General features: G+C 39.0%; 1 protein-coding gene and 1 long non-coding RNA gene across 4 annotated transcripts in view; one reads left to right on the plus strand and one right to left on the minus strand.

Moving 5' to 3' along the window:
• Positions 1-11,628, plus strand: part of LOC309380406 — a 150,669-nt gene extending 139,041 nt beyond the window's left edge. Inside the window, exon 4 of the long non-coding RNA XR_014172912.1 lies at positions 11,546-11,628. This is a non-coding gene — a long non-coding RNA (uncharacterized lncRNA). The remainder of the gene's footprint in view (positions 1-11,545) is intronic.
• LRP1B (LDL receptor related protein 1B) overlaps positions 1-20,692 on the minus strand; it is a 744,879-nt gene that overhangs the window by 34,226 nt on the left and 689,961 nt on the right. For all 3 annotated transcript variants that reach the window (XM_081928170.1, XM_081928171.1, XM_081928169.1), the window contains 12 exons: positions 19,834-19,940; positions 18,264-18,393; positions 17,976-18,082; positions 16,927-17,059; positions 14,633-14,755; positions 12,883-13,005; positions 11,535-11,672; positions 9,768-9,902; positions 7,601-7,720; positions 6,077-6,318; positions 3,469-3,692; positions 2,102-2,208 (listed from right to left, as the gene is read on the minus strand). In XM_081928170.1, coding sequence (XP_081784296.1) covers positions 2,102-2,208; positions 3,469-3,692; positions 6,077-6,318; positions 7,601-7,720; positions 9,768-9,902; positions 11,535-11,672; positions 12,883-13,005; positions 14,633-14,755; positions 16,927-17,059; positions 17,976-18,082; positions 18,264-18,393; positions 19,834-19,940 — 1,689 coding nt within the window. The remainder of the gene's footprint in view (positions 1-2,101; positions 2,209-3,468; positions 3,693-6,076; positions 6,319-7,600; positions 7,721-9,767; positions 9,903-11,534; positions 11,673-12,882; positions 13,006-14,632; positions 14,756-16,926; positions 17,060-17,975; positions 18,083-18,263; positions 18,394-19,833; positions 19,941-20,692) is intronic.

Consider the following 20,692-nt stretch of genomic DNA (forward strand, 5'->3'; position numbering starts at 1 on the left):
GTCCTTGAGTTCAATGGGACTCACTTCCAATTAAATGTATAGAGGATTGCAGTTCTAGGTTTATAAATGAGTATTGGAAGATACACTTTCTTTGACAGCAATATGTACTGTAATTGCTGCATTGTTGATTCATCCATGATAAGAGCACTTATATGGCCAGTTAAGAACAGTAGTAATCAATATTATTGACAATTCTACCACAGAAGAACAGGTACAAGAAGCATATCACATTATTTGGGCCTATTTTAATCTGGCTTATTCCAAGTTTTGGCACTGAACTATGTCTTATAGTAGAAGAAGTGGCGGAGTGGGACCTTGCTCATCCTACTTGATCTTTCAGTGGCTTTTAGTACCATCAGCCCTTCTTCACCAACTCTCTGAGGTGGAGGCACATTATCACAGTGGTTCCACTCTTTCCTATGGGACTGGTTCCAGAAAATAGCACTGACTGACCACTTGAAAGCTGTGGTGCATGGTCCCCCAAAGATCTAGTCCCCCATGTTATTTAATATATATATGAAATTGTTGGAAGTGGTTTTGGTTGGAAGAGATTTGGTGTGAGCTGTCACCAGTACATATGTTGATGACACCCAGCTCTATCTACTGGAATAATGTGAAACACTGCAGGTGCTTAATTGATGCTTGGAGGCTGAACGAGAGCTAATAAACAGAATCCTTGATTCTTCTACCTCCCCCTATGCTATCCTGTCTGCAACTTGAGATTCACCAGGGAGACCATTTATTCCATCATCTAACAAATACGGTCTCTTAATAATACCTTGTGGTGTTTGCACTCAGATTGTGGAGCACACTTCCCCATAGATTAGAACGGTGACAGCATTAGCTAGTTTTTGGTGTCAGGCGAAAATATTTATTTTGGGCTTTTACATAAACAACATTGGTCTTTGTATCAGAGTGTGACAACAAGGGGATCATGTATATTATTTTACATAGTGATGCGCTTGCTAAATATTTTATGTTTGATTTTATGTTGCTGTATTTTTGTCTTGTTGTGTGACCTGACCTGAGATCATCTATTGATGAAAGTTAGTAATCAATTAATTAAAGAACATTCCCTTTTCCCCTTCTTGTTTTTTCATTGGCTTGCTGCACTGCAGAGCTAAGGTCCCTTTGGATACTGCAAACCTCTATATATAATTCACACCCCAAAAAATGGATGAGAAGCTACCTCTATTATTAATATGTGTCTGCTAACATTGTGTTGATCCTTTGCACATTTCTCCACAGTTTATAAATATTAGCATTTCTAAGACTGTGGTGGAAAACTTTTGTCCCTCCAGATGTTGCTGGACTGCAATTCCCACTGTCCCTGACCATTGGCCAGGCACACTGGGGGTGATGGGGCTGTAGTCAAACAATATCTGGAGGTCCACAGCTTCCAAGAACAATGATGAACTGTGCCTTATCAGCCTGTAGGCAATGACATTACAGTGAAATCTAATAGGCCATGGTTTAGTAAGGAATGATTAAATGATTACTTTGATGATCTGAGTCATGTTAAGAGCTGCAGATGGTAAAAACATTTGAACCATAAAATGGTTTAATTTCTTGCTGCTGCTGTAACAATTTGACATTTTATAAGAATGAAAGGGTTTTTTATTATTTCTACTGAGGTAATAAGCGTAAATCAAATACTGCAAGTTATATATAGCAACAAAAGATCTTCTGAAAGTACAAAATTGATCTTCCACCTGGAGAAAAAGAGGAAATTGTGAAAGGCTTAATTCTGGATAGGTGAAAGAGATACATATCTGCAGCCTCAAAAAATGAAAGGGGGACAAAAGGAAAGGAATGATGCCATCCAGTGCAGCGTACAGTGGTCTGCTGAATGGGACGTAGTGCAGAATCAGCACCTTCACCACCTCTGAATGAACTACAGGATGTCTTAATTATTCTTAGCCAAATTAGAATGCATTAAACATAATTCTAATTTGGGTCAGAATATTTAAAATATATCAACCATTTTTAACTCACGCAGTACATGTATCCTTGTGACAGATTAAAAAATCATTTAACACATCGAGTCTTTGGAAAAGAATTTACATTAAGGGAGGGTATAATAAATCAATGTTTTCTGTACCTGTTGGTCTTTGCAAATTTTTTTGTACTAATATCCTCCTCAAGGTCCCATCCATTGCTGCTTCTTCTATGTGAGAATGGTCTCCAATTACTGTCCAGTACATCATGCTGGAAAGACCAAATACGAAATCACATTCGACTGACAAGCGTACATAATGCTAAACAGAAGAGGATGCCAACTGAACTTTGTCACCATCTTCTGTTGGTTTCAACTAAGAATGCAAACATTTTCTTTTGAACATCAACTCCAGTGGATCAGAATAACATCCTATATGCCAAACATTAAATGTAGATGCCCTAGCGTTTACCATAATCATGTAAAGGCATCTTGCACCCTATAAATAGGAGGGCCCAAACCTGTACAAGCAGGCATTCTATGGCAGCAGTAAAGAGTACAGAGAGTGATTTGGCTCAGCACTGTGCAAAGTATATCTCATATTGGCACAAATACATGATATCTAGAGACCCATTGGATGTTGTTTGCCAGTGAGTAGTTTTGATCATACATGATGATGTCTCTGCCACCATATTATGACACTGCCTGGCAATGACACAAGTGATCCTTACCCTGCAATTGCCAGTCAGTGGTGACCTCTTAATACATTGTGTGTTCCCTTGTTCACTACTGTGTTTCCTCCTGAGCTGCCATCATTTAAAGGTTTCCTTGGCTACGTTCACCAATTTGTTGTTGAGGCATGCTTTGTTTTTCCAGGTACATTCCGGTTTGGTTGAATTAATCACATTCTCTTTTATTCTAACTTTGAGGGGGGGGGGGTTCTGTTAAATAAATGTGCATGATTCCTGTGTGCATATTCTCTTTTTGCCTCTGACCAGGATCCAAAGATCCATCCTACAAGTTCCATATTTTCAACTGGGCTTTGGGTTGCTGTTTCTTAAACAGCACTACCCAGTATGGTACAGGGAGTCTGCTGTTCAACAGCAACAACAAAAACCCTGTAAAATAATTCTACTAAACCTCTGAGCTAGTCTGAAGTACATAAGTTCTCTGGAGCCACACTTCTGTCACTAGAATTGTCTCTGTTTTTAAAAGTGAGGTTCAAAAAACTTTTTTAAACTTCATTTAAAGCTTGAGTAGGACCTATGTGACTCAGGTGAACCACTTAACATATTATTCACACAGGCTGTTGTGTACAGGATATGTCGTAGCATTGGCTGAGCTTAGAATGTGGAGGAAATATGTGTGACAATTATTTTCCTCATTCTGAGCAAAAGTCATCCAAGACACAGAAACCAAGACACTAGAATGATCTAGTAAGATAAATTTCCTAAAGCCACCGATAACATGTACAAAGTTAGGTTTTAAACTCATAGAACAAAAATAGATCAAAGGTCTTCTTAACAACCTACCCTTTGGGAGGATTTACTGCAATTGCATATGGTTCTCCTGCCATATTTGTAAGGAGCCTTGTGCAGTTTGGTCCATTTATCTGTCCTACATTGATGGAATATCTTAAACTTGTCCAGTGAGTTGTATAATAGCTGAACCAGTGCATTCTAGAATGATCAGTCCAGTAAATATTTCCAGCTATCCAGTCAACAGCAATATCTCTAGGCCTTTTGAATTCAGGACACTAGGAAAAAACACATCAGATTTTAAATTTAAAATGGCATATATTTCTCATATTTTAAAACTAACAATTTAGTACTGAGTTCAAATGAACGTTTGAAATAAAGAATTGAAAAGGCGTTAATTTCAATAGCCTGCAATATCATACAATTAAACATGGAAAGATCAGTATTAACAAACATCTTCTGAGGTTTAACATCAGCAGTCACCAAAGCTGCTCCACTTTTTTTTTCCAAGTTCCATATGACAATAAATTGCTGTAGGGAAAATATGAATAATAGGTAGGAGGGTTGCCAGATGGTTGCTTTGTGATATGTCACAATCGGCAAGCTTTCCATCCCATAGCACAACAGGTAGCTATTTAGGCACCTGTGCTTTGTGGTGTCCGGAAAACATTCATTATGGATTTTGCTAATAACTGTAAATGAATAATTGGCAGCTACTGAGGTACCATGCAGCAGCAATGAAGCAGTCGGGAGGTGGAACCCAACTGACAATGAAAGCAAGACAGACAACAAGTAGCCCAAAAGTGGGATGATGGAGGAAAAGTCTAGCGAAATCTCCAGGTGATGAAAGAGCAAATGGGATGCAGCAGCTCTGTATGCAAAAGCATAGAAGAGGAGGTAGCAGTCCCAGGACAATCATGTTTGCTCAGCTCACTAAGTTTAGACACTACCAGACAAGCAGTTCAGGAGCCCAGTTTTTCATTGTAGGGAGCATAATTGGTAAAGAACATTCCTTGAAACTGCAGATCGTTCTATATCAAGCCTGCACATTTCGTGGTCCAGCAAATGCTTTTTAGCCTACTGGTGCTATATTTTGATCTGTCAAAGTTCTTAACAATTTTCTTTTTGCAATTCAGCCAAGTAGAAAAAATAGATATTTTATTTATCAAGCTCCTGATGGTTGTATAAAGCACAGGGTAGACGTGCTTTATCTGATAATCAGACCCCGAACTAAGTATTCTTGTTTATAGCCCTGACCCTAGAATGTTTCCTTCTCAATTTTTCAGGTATACCACTGCTAGTGAGCATATTATATTGTTTCAAAAATGAACAAAAAAACAACCAGAATAATATCTTTGCATTCAAAGTGATATATTGTACACAGAAAACATTTAAAGAAATTATTTTCATAAACTAAAAGGTCAGTTCAATCTCCAGGTGATATGATAAGGACTGCATGGGAAAATGTGTGTGTGTGTGTGTGTGTGTGTGTGTGTGTGTGTGTGTGCGCACACCCAGACCCAGACACCCACCCTTAATCCTTGAAAAATGAGAAAACTACCCTTTCTATTTAAATTGAGTATTAAATAAAAACTCACAATATCATCATAACAGTGTTGCTTTGAGATCATCACATGGGCAATGACTTTATCTAAAGAATTGGGCTTCTGCAGTATTCCAGGCTTTTGCATTAGACAATCTGAGTTCTTCTGTTACTCATAAATGCCTTCAATTATTTGCATAAGACACATGGATCTGATATATGATAGTAACAAAGACCTAATGGTATTATTGTTTGGCCCAACAGTTTCCAAAATACACGGACCAAAATTGAGTTTGAATTTAGAGGACTAGCCATAAAAAGGCAAATTGGATAACAATTTTCAAACATATTTGAACACACTTCAATAGCAGCAAGTCTTTGTTCAATAACTACAAATAAATATAAAAAAATAGGCCTGGATCCTCTTAACTCTATTCCTTGCCACCTTGATGACCTCGATGTGCTTTTCTCCAACCACCAATACACTGTGCTTTTTCTCTCTACTGCTAACCCCGCCGTCCCCTGCTGCTTCTTTGCTCTGATTTACCCAGGATCTATGCTGCTTTGCAACACAGAAGCAGGTCACTGGGCTTTTGTTTTGGTTGCATGTAACATTTAGTAAATTTTTGTAAAATTCTCATAGATTCCCCTGAAGTCTTAAGCTGAATGACTGAAGTCTGTCAGCTGAAATAACCTGAGGAAGGTATTGTGATTGACAACATGCTTTATTTATGTTTGAAGTTTTATTAGTCTCTTTATTTGAATTATTTATATGCCACCCTGGGAAGGCAGCACAACTGAAAAGGCGCTTTCTACGGTCACAACCCACCTAACTTCAAAACGTAGAGGGATTCAGTGGAGGATCTGTGAAGATTATCATAACATTCAGCTGGTTCATGTCAGAGGAGGCAGTCCTTTATGTTCAGAATGAAAAACAAACCCCAGCAGGAGCCCCCTTCGTATTATTACTAACCTAGGCTAATTTGAATAGTAGGTAATCAATCTTGATTAATGGGGACTTTTTATATTTCAAAATTACCACATGTAGTATACAAAAACCAAGGGGGAAAATCCGGTCCAAATTAAAAATGAGCAAAAATATATGCTTAGTTTACTTACTATCACACCATTACTGCTTTGTCTCCTTTCTCCCTCATGGATCTTTGTATAGAAAATGCCTCCTGGATTAAATTGAGTACTCCAAATTATAATTTCCCCTTGATAATATAGATCCATTCCAGTTATTCTTGAATTATGTTCAATGTGTGCAATCTGTTGATGAACATCACTGTAGTTGAATGGATATACAAAACCCAGGATATCAGTGTCATTAGCAATGTAGAGAACTTGATCTTCAGAGCCTGGAGATTATTGTAATGAAATACAAAAATAAAGTAAATTTCAACTACTAAGAAGTAATGTGCTTCATGTATGTTAAATTTTCATATTTATTTGGACACTCCTGTTGCCATCCACACCCCACTTAGCTTTGGATACTTTTAAACCCCACTGAAGTCAATGGGGCAGTTTCAAAATAATTCCAGAGGTAAGTGTAGTGTGGAATGAAACCCTATAAACGTATGGCCTTCCTACAAATAAAATATAATCTAATTTTAGCAACAAGTGTCTCATATGTAGGTATATTGAGTAACCTCCCCAGGATTATTGTTATGTGGGACTTCAACATTCAAGCCAAAACTGCCTTATCACAGTTGGCTAAGAATTTCATGACCACTGTGACAACCATGAGTCTTTCCCAGTACATTACTAGCCCTACATACAAAACAAGTGTTTGTCTTAGAGGAAAGTATATTCATACTCTTTTCATGGTCAGACCATTTTCAGGTGAGTTTTGTCCTACTGTGGCTACTTCTCTCTGCGGAGGTGTTAGGCCCATTATGATGGCCCACTTCCAGAGATTTGTGGAAGCTGATCAGTTCATAAATGATCTTGGAGAGTTCCCAGTCAATACAACTGGTGCTCCTGTGGAAGCCCTAGTCTCAGTATAGAATGGTGAGATAGAGAAGGTGGTGTCCTTGCTGTATCAATGACTTGAGGCTATCAACCACAGTGTACTTCTGAGGTGGAAGTTTATCTCTTCTTAAACTGCATATTATGTGACTTGGCATTCTGCACTTCAGTAGCAACAGTTCAAGGCTTTTCAATCTGGAATATGATACTGAGAAAAAGCTGTTTCCATAAATGCATCTCTTTTCAAGCGTAAGAGATGCAAGCACAAAGCTGTAATTATCTCTTCACTTAGGGTGTTATTCTTTTCGGCGCATATCAGAGATATAAATAGCAACACATGAAAGCAATGCACTTGGACTGCAGAATAGGATATACACCTCACACAAGCCGTTCATTCAGCATGGAGCCAGGTTTTAAGCAACTTGAGATATGCAGAACTGGGAGGGCTTGGTAAGGATATTGGAGGTTGCAGAGACTTCCCATTGACTAGACTGTCCTGATGCACTGTTTCCATATGCATGGGGGGGAGTGGGGGTAGGGATGGGGAGAAGAGAAGGAATTCTCTGTTGAGTTGTACAGGGATTCATTTGCTCATGAGCACTGTGGACTTTTGTGGGAAAGGATCATGTCCAATATGTCAACTAGTATATTCAATTTGTTTTGTCATCTTACCTTTTGCAATGCAGCTGCTGTTTCTTTCCTTATAATTTTTTTCACAAGTACATTTGTATGATCCTTTCACATTGATACAAAGTTGGGAGCAGATGCCAAATATTGCACATTCATTGATATCTAGAAAAGAAAAGCCTTTATCATTTCTTTTTCAGTTCATTGTAGAAAGTCATGACAGATAACCATAAAATTGCAACTAAGATTTTTAAAAGCCCAAAGCAATTCAACTGTTAAAAAAAGAAAAGAAAATAGCTATTAGCTCAGTCTACAGGTTTAACCTTAGACTCCTAGACTAAGCAAAAGATGCTCAGATTTGAGTTCTGGCATATTATTCTAGCTATTGAAAAGAGTTTAAGCAGTCAAGATGGGTAGTTGTCAACTTATAGGCAGTCCCTTCAGGACACCAAGTTTGAGATTGTTCAAAACCAATCCAAAGAATCTGTTAAAACTGAGTCTTCTGTAGTACAAAGTGTATAAATCAGCAATTCCAAGCTTAAATAATATGCATGGTTATATCTCAGAAGAAAAACAACCAGCAGTTTTGTCATGCTTTTTGCACAGAATGGCTTGATCTTCAAGTGAAGGCCGCTTAAATTCTAGAGGCTATTCTCCATTCAGGCTGTTGGATGGCATGTTGTAAATGCAGCAACAATGGAAAAGAAAGGTTTCTTTGGTACAACAGTCTATGCTGCAAGTAGATAGCTCTCCTAAAGGAATTAAGTGCCTTGATTTTAGCTAATTTCACTAGCTCTTCTAGATCAGATATCCTGTGAACACAGTCTGCAGTTATATTTTGTATTTTCATAAAACATACAAATCCGAAAACATACTGGATTTTACAACTTGAAAAAAAAAATCCATTGCCATCAAAGAACTGTCTACCTTATGTAAAACGGTTCAATGACAAAAGTAGGAAAATGTTAGACAACCGAGATAAATTGGGGAAGAAAGTTGGGCTGTAACTGCGTAAGAACAACTTTGAAAGATGCCTGTCTCTCTAGCTTTCTTTCGCTTGGTCTCTGTTTTATTTCTGTTGCCTTCCATTGGGACTTTTATTAATTTGTTTATTTAATTTATTTATCTATTGCAACATTCTTTTATCCTACCTTTAAAACTAGAGCAAAACCCCTTCATCTGTTTGCTACCTGATCTGCACCCTTACATCGTGCTATAGTCACATAATGAATGGAGTTCCTTTTTATTTACTTCGGACTGTCCCTCCTTCCCCAATGTTGAATTACGATGACCCAAATAAAATGCCAGACTTAGGTGTTCTCCTTAACTGCTTTTATTCATAAACCTATAGTTCCAGAGTTTATAACCTTGGAAAAAATAAATTGCTTTCCTTGATGAGAAGAGTGTTGGTTGAGGTATGCAAATAAATGTGAGGTATAAATGCTATGAGGCTGCTGTCACAAAGGCATCCTGTGGGAAATGTGACACAAGGAAGGATACGATAGTCCCCTGTGCAGTTGGGGAGTTACCCTCCTACGTGAAAGCAAGCCCCAATCTACCTCTCTCATTCACTTTTCTGATGGTACATCACTTGCCCACACACCAGATCAGTTAAGGAGCACGAGACAGACTAATGCTGGTAGTCTCATAGATTCTGGGAACCCCTGCACCTTCATTTCTGGAAAATTTGTGGTATTATTTATTTAAATCTGTATCTGTTAAGGGATGGGGACGCATAACAAAGACAGCCAAAATCTTAAGAATTTTGCAGGAGCTTAAAAACACAAAAAAATTATTATGAATGGTTAACTTCCTAGTTCAAAACAAAAGGTTTTGTTGTCATTAATTTCAGACCCCCAAAGTAGACATCTCATAACCATACTTGATTGTTATTTGTCAGCTGCTTCAGATTCATTGTAAATATATAACTTTGAACCTTTTTATTATTGAATTTCTGTTTTGTTATCTGTTTTTATACTACTATTTTACTGGTTTTTGTGTTGTAGCTCTGTTTCTATTATACTGTTCTACTGTTTTCAATTCATGTTTTTGTATACCACTTGGGGATTTTTAAATACTAAGTGGTTTAGAATGCTTTTGAATACGTAAAACAAAAATAATTGAAGGCCATCCTTTGACATTTAATGTTGCTATTCATTTTTATAGAATATTTTTGAACATAAGGATTTCAAAGCAGTTTCTACACAAATACCTTCACATTGCCAGTTCCTTCTGTTCCTTTGAAATCCAGGCTTACACTGACAGAAAAGAGGTGTTTTCGTTTTATTACAATATGCATCATCACCACAAGGGTTCACATTGTTTTCGCAGCTATATTCAGTTAAGCCTAAAAAGGAAATAACAAAAGATGCAAAATCAAATGGATTTTAGTTTATTTCCATGTTTGTTACAAAACATCCATAGCCAGTGTCTTCATTCATAGCTGATGAAGAATTTTGTCTCCAAAGAAAGTCAGCTTTAATTTTTGTTTTGAAGTTAGTTAGTCCTGATATTGTACATACTGTAATGCCATGTTTCCAATCCTTCATGGTTTGCAGCATCAGGAATGAGAGCCATGCTCCAACCCCTTCCTTTCCCATAATCAGCTTGGTTATTACTTCCTTTGATAAAGCCATTTTTGAGTGAGCCCTCAAAACCAAGTTCAGTTTGTATTCTACATACATACATAAATTTATTTTTATACTGCCTTTCCATAGCTAAAACCATGCTCAAAGAGGTTTACAATGTGAAAAATACATAATTGCAAACAATGAACAAACACCCCAGTCCAATAATCTGTTCAGGTGCCTCAGTGTTTGAAGCTGGAGTCAGTCAGGGCCCTGTCCTCCCAAGCCAGGTGGGGAAAGACCTGCAAGGCATGGAGAAGGTCTTCCAGGACTCACAGCCAAGCTCGTGTAAGCATGTTTTCCCCATCTCTTACTGCCCAGAAGCCATTAAAAATACATCCCTTCTAGAAAAAGCGTCACAATATTTTCCACTACAGTTTTATTTAAATAGGTTTATTAGTAGGAAAAAAGCAAACAAGAGATAGTGTCCAAGATGAACTTTGTAGAGCCAGTGTGGTGTAATGGTTAGAGTGTTGGACTATGACCTGGGAGACCAGGGTTCAAATTCCCACTCAGCCTTGAAGCTCACTGGGTGAATTTGAGCCAGTCACCATTTCTTAGCCTAACCTACCTCACATGGCTGTTGTGAGGAGGAAACAGGGAGGAGAACTGTGTACACTACCTTGAGCTCCTTGGAAGATAAAGATGGTACGTAAATGTAATAAATAAATAAATTTCTCTCAAGGCTAAATGCAATAATGGCTCTTCCACACTCCCACTCATCCTGTTCCTAGAAAGCACAGAACTGAGAGATATGCTGCTTCTCCCATAGCTTTCCCTGGGAAATCTGCTCCTTTCTGATGAATCAGAGCAAGCATTAATCTGAGGAAAACCCAATTGATGTTTGCTCCAATTCAGCGGTAAAGAGTGGATTTTCCTGAGTGAAAGTGGCAGGACGAGCAGCAAGGGAAGTGTGGGTGAGCCCTGTCAATGTATCTCATTCCCCCAAGACTGCTTCAGATTGCAGATTGGAAGCTGTGTTTGCAAAAGGGAAGTGAGTTCTTTAAATCATTTTAATATAGATATTTATGTATTCCCCACATTTTTAACATACAATGCACTTTACGATCCTGATCAGCTAATAAATTAACAGGAGAAAGCAATGTCAACTTTGGCTCAGTGGCCACTTTCACATGTAAGCCAAACTCTGGTTTACTGGCACCATGTGAATGTACAGGCCCTTGGGTAAGGTCACAGAAGGTGTGCTCCTCTCCTAGCCGAGTTAGATACTGTTTGGTTCATGCTAATTTAAATTCTACAAGATTACACATAACAGGTTCTATATAATATAAAAACATGTTCTTTTTATTATTCTGAGAATGCCAAGCTTTCAACTTCTAAATCAAACTTACTTGTTTTACAGCCTTGCTCATCGGAACCATCACCACAGTCATCAAACTGATCACACTCCAGTTCCACAGGTACACACCGCTTATTGCTACAAGCAAATTCATCCTTTTTACAAGGCCTTGCCTTATATGTAGTTTTGTCTGCAAAATGTTACAAGAGAGCAATCAGATTTTTCTCCCTTTGATATTATAATCATTAATGGCACAAGTGCATTTAACAATGAAACATTACCAATAAAAAAATACTGTTTCCTGGATATGTAGAAACCTACTATATACTTGCAGCAGCCCATGAAACATGACAATCTGAAGATTTCCATTTCTCCCACGGGAGAATTCAACATCCCAGGATGCACATGTGCATGCTACAATTGCCCAGAGAAATACATATTTCACACAACGGTGTCTGCACTTGCTGCTTCAAGAGGCGGCAAGAAAACACAAAACTGAGAGGATGGAGCAGTCTGAGTTGGCAGACACTCCCCCAACTCATTTTCTTGTTTTCCACTTGGGAGAATAGCTTGGCCCTCATTGTCAGGTTGTTTTCACTGAGTATCATGTGAAGCAAGGAGTGGAAAAAGGAAGATGGAATATGCTGGTCCAGCCTATGGTCCTCCTGTGCTATGCCTACAAACAGCATTGAGTACCATTGCACTGTGTACAATATATAGGACACGAGACAGAAACTAGCGAAGGAGTGGTGGCTGTCGTTACCACGCTGATGCTTTAGCTGCAGTCAGTTCTGCTACTCATTCCTTTAATTTCAGTTCTCTATTCCACTGTGAGTCAAGGCCTCACTCAATGAACCAGACATGACTTGGACAGTACAGACTTTGGTACTTATCAGGGCAAAATGATCACAATGATCCTATGAAGTCCAGGTGATTGTGTCAAAGACTTGGACTTTATGGGATATCCTTAACACGTAAGAGTTGTTAGCCTTAGGATTATATATTGTGACTGCCCTGCTACCTACTTAGTCTGCATACGTAGCTCAGTTGGTAGAGCACGAGACACTTAATCTAGGGGTCATTGGGCAAAGATTCTTGCATTGCAGGAAGCTGGAGAGGATGATCCTTATGGTCCCTTCCAACTCTGATTCTGTGAATATCATCCAATTAACTGCTAATGGTCCCATACAGCTTGTCCCATTACATAAGAACATGCTCTCACCCTGCAGGCCACCGAACCTATCAAGGACAGAACACAACGTCTGTGCAGTGTTGATGACAAGATATAATCCACACATTTTAGTATAGGTGCTGCCGAAGCGAGCACATAATCCACACATTTTATAAATAAAAGGAGAACTTTGGTCTCATGATAATCCAAAAGGGGGGAAAATACCCACCACAATGGTCTTCATCTGAGTCATCACCACAATCATCAATCCCATTACAAATCTGCTCACGTCTCAGACAGACTCGGTTATTTCTGCATCGGTAAGGCCTTGTTGGGGGACATGGAAATTTTACTGTGAAAAAGGGAGAGAGAGAGAACTAATATTATAAAGCCCATTATGTATGGAATGTATCCACTTTGAATAGAGAGGTAAGTGATTACATGCCAGATATAACCTTGGATTGTATCCAGTGGTCCATGTGTGTAGTTCTGCTGTTGCAACGGGAGTTCCATTTGCACACTTCTACCCCACCCCTTGCTCAGGAAGTTTGCCCTTTCCTCCTACTCACCCTGGGGTGGGTTAGATGGGACAGGAGAGGAAGCAAAAACTCAGCTGTGGACACAGAAGTCTGTTGTACCAGTAGATTTAAGGGATTCAGCCCCTTAAACATTTAACCAGGCCTTTACTTTATGTATATACAGTGGTACCTTGAGTTACAAAGGCCTCAGGTTACAAACGCTTCAGGTTACAAACTCCGCTAACCTGGAAGAGTTACCTCGAGTTGAGAACTTTGCCCCAGGATGAGAACGGAAATTGTGTGCCAGCGGCGCAGCGGCAGAAGGAGGCCCCATTAGCAAATGCACGCCTCAGGTTAAGAACACACCTCCAGAACAAATTAAGTTCATAACTGGAGGTACCACTGTATTATGACTTTAAAGCTGCAAGATTTAGGAGAAAAAGTATTGCTGAAATGTTCTCACTTCAATGCTAGCTCATCTATCAAGAAAATCCTCTTGGAACGTTTGGAGGGACCATGCAACACTACTGTGTTTTAACTTGCTTCTTTCCAATGTAGTATTTGCAACATTTACTATAAAGACATGGGCTGCATACACGCTATACCTTTAAAGCACCTTCGAAACACATACTTCCCCTCAAATAATTCTGGGTTCTTCTGTTTACCCCTCACAGAGTTACAACTCCCAGCAGATCACAGAATTCTTTAAGAAGGAAAATGTGCTTTGAATGTGCTTTAGCAATATTGGGTGGGATTCAACATAGTGCTAAGTGGGGTATGCATGCGGGGAACAGGGTCACACAATGGGAATTTTCTACTGCTCCTGCTGCACACCTCCTAAGCCATTTTTAGAGAGTGGGGTGTTGGGATTACACTCTGGGCTATCTGCAGCCACTCCAGATCTCCGAGCGTCCTCCGGTGAGCATAGCTCTGGAAAAGGCACCCTCCTCTTCTCCAGGGCACTCCAGCGACATAAACCAACTTGATTTATGCACACTAGCCTTCTCTTGACACAGCAAAAGAAAGAAGCATCATAGTTCTAAACTACTATTTATTTACGCTATATTACACAGACACAGAATCATGACGCTCTTTCTCAACCAGCTCCGAGAGAAAACAGGCAAAAGTGAAAGCACATCACATAATACATACAGACAGGACTATATCTGGTTCTCATGCTTCCTCTCAGACAGACTGTGTGATTTTCACTAATCACAAAATGCAGCCTCAGAGGAGTGAAGTTGCTAACATGGGGATGGTTGGGGGGGGGGATTACCATTGTGCAAGCAGACCTTGTTCTATGCACTCAACAACTTAGTTGAATCCTGCCCACAATATGTACACAGTCATAAATACGTATGAAAACAAAACAAAACAAAACAAGTGACCAAGCAAAACACAAAACTGAGCAGTCGAAAGGTAGTCAAATCAACAAACCATACTGTAGGAAATGAAACTTACCACATATTTCAGGGAGTTCATCAGAGTTATCTCCACAATCATCTTCTCCATCACAAACCCAAAAATGCAGTTTACAGAGTGAATTGTTGCAAAGAAACTCATCCGATCTACATATATTCCCCCCTGAAAAACAGGAAAAAACCAAAATAGTTTATACATATATTTTTATGCTTTAATTGGGTGTATAATGTGTCTGTTATTTTTCTATAGGGGAGCTGTTATCTTGTTTGTTTGTGCATTTGGGGACAGATGTATTGCTGTATGCCAGAGTCCTTTCTAATTCCTGGATCAAATAAGGATTCAATTGCTGGACTAGTCAGACAAGTTTCTTGGCAACAACCCCTAAATATGTGTTGTTAAAGTAACAGAAATTGGATCTGTGCCAGAGGACAAATGAGTGGGCTCCCCTCCCTCACCTGGCTGTTACTGTGAAGGACAGGCTGGAGATATGCATGTGAGCTGGAAGCTAGAATCAGGCAGCAGCCTGGGCAGCTGACAGACGAAGCCATGCCTGATTTCTGCTCGGATCCTAGGCTGTGGATATGGGAGAAGCAAGATCTTCTGGAGGTGTTAATGCTGTGACTCCCTCCATTGTAGGCTCAGATTGTATATATGTTTAAATAAACCGTATGTAATAAAGACACCACAGTCTCCGCTGTCCCTCATGCCAAGGAAAATGAGCCCTGGTAAGTGCCTGGACCCGCTGGAATTTTACACTGCTTGGAGATTGGGGTGGTGTGCGTTGATGATGATGATGATGATGGTGATTATCATCATCATCATACCACCCTATACCTGGAGGTCTTAGGGTGGTTCATAGAATAGAATAAAATAAAAATAAAAACAACAACCCAATAACCCCACCCCATATATATGATTTGGCGTTGTATTTTAATCCATGGACTTGATTGATTGACTGATTGATTGATTGATTGCTGCTGATTGGAAGTGGAAGTGACATCAGTAGGGCAACAATTCTCAGCACCCAGTAGGATCGACCATTTACCACTCCTCCTATAAACCAACTCAGAACAATGTTGTGTTATCTGACGTAGAATAACCGCACAGGCACTTCAGACACCATTTGGGTGAAACCTGCTCTCGCACTACCACCGTAGTCAGTGGATAAGCACAATGTGTTACAATAACTTTAAAAGCTAAAGAAAAAGAAGAATCTGTGCCATTTGCTGCTACATTTAGCTGTTAACCCTCAATTCCTCCCAGAAAACCCATTAAATAAATTTTATCTGCTCCCACAGTTGAAAAAGACAAAGTCTCCCTCTCTACTTGACACTTGCAAATGGGCTAGTGAACTGAGATGGACATTTTATTTAAATCCTATTTTGAAGCACGTCATTTAGATAAAGTAGCCTATTTTCAATATGGTTTTATTTTGGTCATTTCCTAAATCTGATTTGCCTAAAATAATATGCTTTTTTCTAAAATGAAAAATGAACTTAATAGAGGAAACAGTGTTTTTCTTCAGAATTATAGATCTCAAAAAATAGGTGGGCTTAATGCAAACACAGAAGGATTGATAAAAGAACAAATCCAAAAATCAGGAGATAGTTTAATTATATTATAAATACAGCCTTCACAGAGCACACACTTCAGAGATGGAAATTGGGATTATTCCTGTGATTGCCTAGGTTTAGGATGAGCTAGATTTGTGAAAAGGCAGCCTCAATGAGATAATATTGCTCTATATTTTAAGGGATTACTACAAGTCATAATTCTTTTTTTTTTTTTTAAGGATATGGCTTTTCTGAACAAAATAGTGACAGTTACAAAAATGCCAAGTTGTGCTAACGGCCAAGGAAAAAGGTCTATTCTATTGAACAAAATGTGACATTCTGCAGGTTAAGGTAAAGGAGGTGGGAATATCGTCAAGCACCTCTGTTGCTACCAGCTTTTTCTCTTTTTGTGCAAGTTATGGCACTTGAACATTTGGACAGCAACCTGAAAAGAGTTGAAGGCTGCAGTCATAAGGCCAAGTTGCAAGCTCCCCTTCAGTTCAGTGGAGCTTTTGCAAATAGAACAAATGTAGTTCTATTGTAGATTCCGCCCCCCCCCTCCATGGTGATCTCTTACTCAGAGGCAGCCTCTTTCCCTTGTACATTCTTAAAGCAAAAATAAAAAATAAAAAGGGCAAATTAAAATTACTTTGTTTGTATTAAGTCTTATGCAACACAATTTTACCCATATCTACTCTGAATCAAATCACATTGAGTTCAATGGATATTATTATTATTAGTTATTAAATCAAAAGTGGGGAAGAACATGATGACTCTCACCTCTGTCACAATGTTGTTCATCACTGCTATCCACACAGTCTTGGATTCCATCACAAAGCCATCTGATAGGGATACAGTGGGCCTTATTTTTACATCGGAACTGATCTTCCTTACATTCTGTTACACAATCCATCTGTTTAAATACATTTATATGTGGCAGTATTTATAAACAAAAGCAACAGAGTTATAGACAGATCAAGTAGAATTTGGCAAAGGTGGGTCAATTTTATCTTACTGACAGAAAAGTTACAATTAACACTGAATATAAATAACTACAAATGCGAACAACACCATTTTGAGTTATAAAGGAGGGGGCATGACATCAACACCTTTGCCCTAAAATCACTCCTTAGCATCCAAAGTTACAGAAGTAGAAGTGTGATGGTGCACTGGGCTTTTCCACCTCTCCAGCTTTCAATCAAGACTTTTTGTGAGTACAGAAAGTTGGGACCTGGGAAAGAGTGCAGGGGCTGGAGGAGGAAGTGGTATAAAAAGAAATGAAGGAGGGATCTATGTTGTGTGACTGGAAGTGCCCTTGCAGAAGCACAAAACATTTTTGGATACTGCTCAATAACTACCACCCAGCCCACAGAGCGCCACTGTTCTTATGAAATTCCCCATATTTATTTCTTTATGGATTTATAACTTGCTTTTTGATCAAAGCCATCAAAGTGGGTCACAATGTGAAAATGTAAGGATTAAATTGTTTTTAAATGCAACAATTAAAACAGCAAACCTGGGCGTACTCAAGTAGTTGTCTGATCTTTCAAGCTCCTCAGACAAGAAACAGATCTGGTGAACCTCTGACATGAGGTAATTCCAGAATTTGGGGGCCAGAACTGAAAGGACCTTACAGCTATGCCAATCAACTACTCCATTATTGAGATTCAACTACTTCATTATTGGGGGAAAATAGAAAAGCCCAGCAATGACTGAGATGTTTGTTTTTCTGTACAAGGAAACCTCTGGGGTAGAATGAAATTCCACAATATTTGCGACTTTAAATTCAAAATTCTAAATTTGCTAGCCAAAACTAATTAACTGCGTACCTCATCAGAGCCGTCAGGACAGTCATATTCTCCATTACATCTGAAAGATGCTGAGATACACCCTCCACTGGCACAGACATACTCACTCGAAGAGCAGGTTGGAGATGCTATTTCGGAAATATATTTGGCATTAGAGAAAGGCAGTGCACTGTAAGCTTGGTATTTGGTAAAATCTGTATTTCTACAGAGTGGCATGTTTGGTAAGAGCAAAATATATTACTAACAGTGTTTTTCATTGCAGTTAATAATTCTCTTATCCCCCACCCTACCCCCCCAATAAAGATTTACCTGGTTCACAATTTTTCTCATCTTCCCCAAGAATGCAGTCATCGTGTCCATCACATTTCCACTTTGAGGAAATGCACTGACCATTGGAGCACTGAAACTGGTCTTTTAAGCAGCCAGAATCACAGTATCTCTGTCATAAACAAAATAACGCAACCAACTGAAGTAATATACAATACAAAGTGCAAAAAGAAGATTATGCCTGGAAACGAACAGCATTTGTGAATTCCCCAGTAATAAAATAATCATTTCCAAAGTTATACAAAAGTAGCAGAAGTTATAAAATGGAATAGTAATCACAACTGGATAGCGGGTATAGTAATTTGATTGAGTGATAGTCATGGACATGGCCACCTCAAATACGGTGACATTTTTCTTAAAAGTACATTCAGAATTATCACTTCAAATATGGGCTAAAAATAGGGATATATGAAACCTTTCTTATTATTTTCTGTGATATTCCCACCTCATGGAAAATTGAGACCACGTGACAGGGCACATATTACAACAGCAGCCAGATTTTTGCAAGGTTAGAATTTTCAGAACTCTTAACTCCAAAGTTACAAAGCTGCACACTAGTTTGGACCTGGACCGAAAAAGGATTAAGACGAGGTTTGATTATGCATTGAATCAAAGAATTGGATGGGACCCAAGGTTCGTTTAGTCCAAGCCCTTGCAGTGGAGGAATCTTAACTAAAGCATCCATGACAGACAGCCATCCAACCTCTACTTAAAAACCTCCAAGGAAGGAGAGTCTACCACCTTCTGAGGGAGTCTGCTCCACTGTCGAACAGCTCTTACCATCAGAAAGTTATCCCTGATGCTTCTGCTTTGGAAAAAAGCTCATAGCTTTGCACTTTAAAAAAACAAACAAACAAAAAATCTTGCTGTTGGGTGGCAATATCAGGCTATTTTACTCATAGTTTCTGATACCAAGTGTTGGCAGCTTACTTTTCCTCCATGGAGCAGGCTATGATGCCATTTTATTTTGTTGACTTCCTTTTGCACAGGTCTTACTGGCTAGTTGTTTCTTTTAATATAGTCCGCCCCCCCTGCAATCTAGTTCAAAGTTAATTGACCCCAATTCTACAGTGTACCAATAACATGCAGAATTTTTGTGAGACCATGGTGACTCAACCTTACTTTCAACTTCCTAGAAATTCTTACGTTTGAGCCTTCAAAGTCTTACATTTGAGCCTTTTCTTTAGGCAAAAACTAATACTAAAACTGAATTTTGGTAGTATGTTCTTCTGTCCTACCAGTTACACATGTTAAAGGAGTGGGTTTGAAGTCATTTGCCACTCTTGCCATATATTTCTATACTGCCTTTGGATCTGCTTGCTCAGCAGCTATGTAGGGGAGGACCAGGACCAATGCTTGTAGATCCAAATCAAGTTGTTAATCCTGGATCTTACATAGAGTATTGATCACATGGTTTTAGGTGGCGTGTATATAAGCCCAAGCATGGATGTTTTGGGGGTACTGAGGTGGAAAAGGCACTTCACCCCCTGCTGCTAGTATCCCATCATATATAGGTGCTAAGTATCAAAACCAATCTCTTGCAAAGACCTACCTCATCTGAGCCATCTGCACAATCATAATCACCATCACACCAAAATCTTGCAGACATACAGTCTCCATTTGAGCAGTGAAAGTCTTTCTGAGCGCATGTTTGTGGTTCTGAAAGAAGAAATGTTTCAGATTCAAACTAAACATAACTTAGAGAACTTTTTTCTTAGTTTGATATAACTCTCCGAAGCTTACCCGTGATACACTAAGAACTGGAATCAGAACTGTTTCCTGGTTCCATTAATTTTGTGTTCTCCCTTTATATTATTTATAATGTTATACATCTGAGGGTACTAATTGGGTTTAATAAATATTAGAATTTAATTAGAACCGGTATTTTAGAACCCATAATAGCTGGATTCATGTGTATTCAAGATGTGGGCTGGCAGCTGTTAATATGCGAAGAGTTAATTAACCTAAGCACACTTCCTGGGTTGTGTATTTGACATTGTAATCCTGTAGAATCAACAAGTCTAAAAGCTAATTAGTTGAGGTAATTTCCTTGTGCGGTGACCACCTGGGGATAAGCCATTTAGGTGAAACAAAAGAATGAAAGGGCAGATCTCATTTGCAAATGTGCCGGTTCCCTCCCTCTCTCAAGGGCTAAGTGTGAAAAACTAATCCCTTTTCAGGCAATGAGTTTTAGGACATCAAAGGAAGGGCCTTCTCCTGGATTATAAAAGAGACCAGAATTTAGGCTATGGGGATTAGGGCTGGAGTGATGTAACCAGGAAGCTGGGTTGTGCTGGGCTTCTTGTTGTTGTTGCTATGGAATATTCTGGTGCGTTTTGGGGTACTGCTGCTGTGAGCCCCTCCATTGGAAACTCTAGGTTGTGTGTGTGTGTGTGTGTGTGTGTGTGAAT

Source organism: Podarcis melisellensis, assembly GCF_964234715.1.
Source record: "Podarcis melisellensis genome assembly, chromosome: 1".
Taxonomy (NCBI): Eukaryota; Metazoa; Chordata; class Lepidosauria; order Squamata; family Lacertidae; genus Podarcis; species Podarcis melisellensis.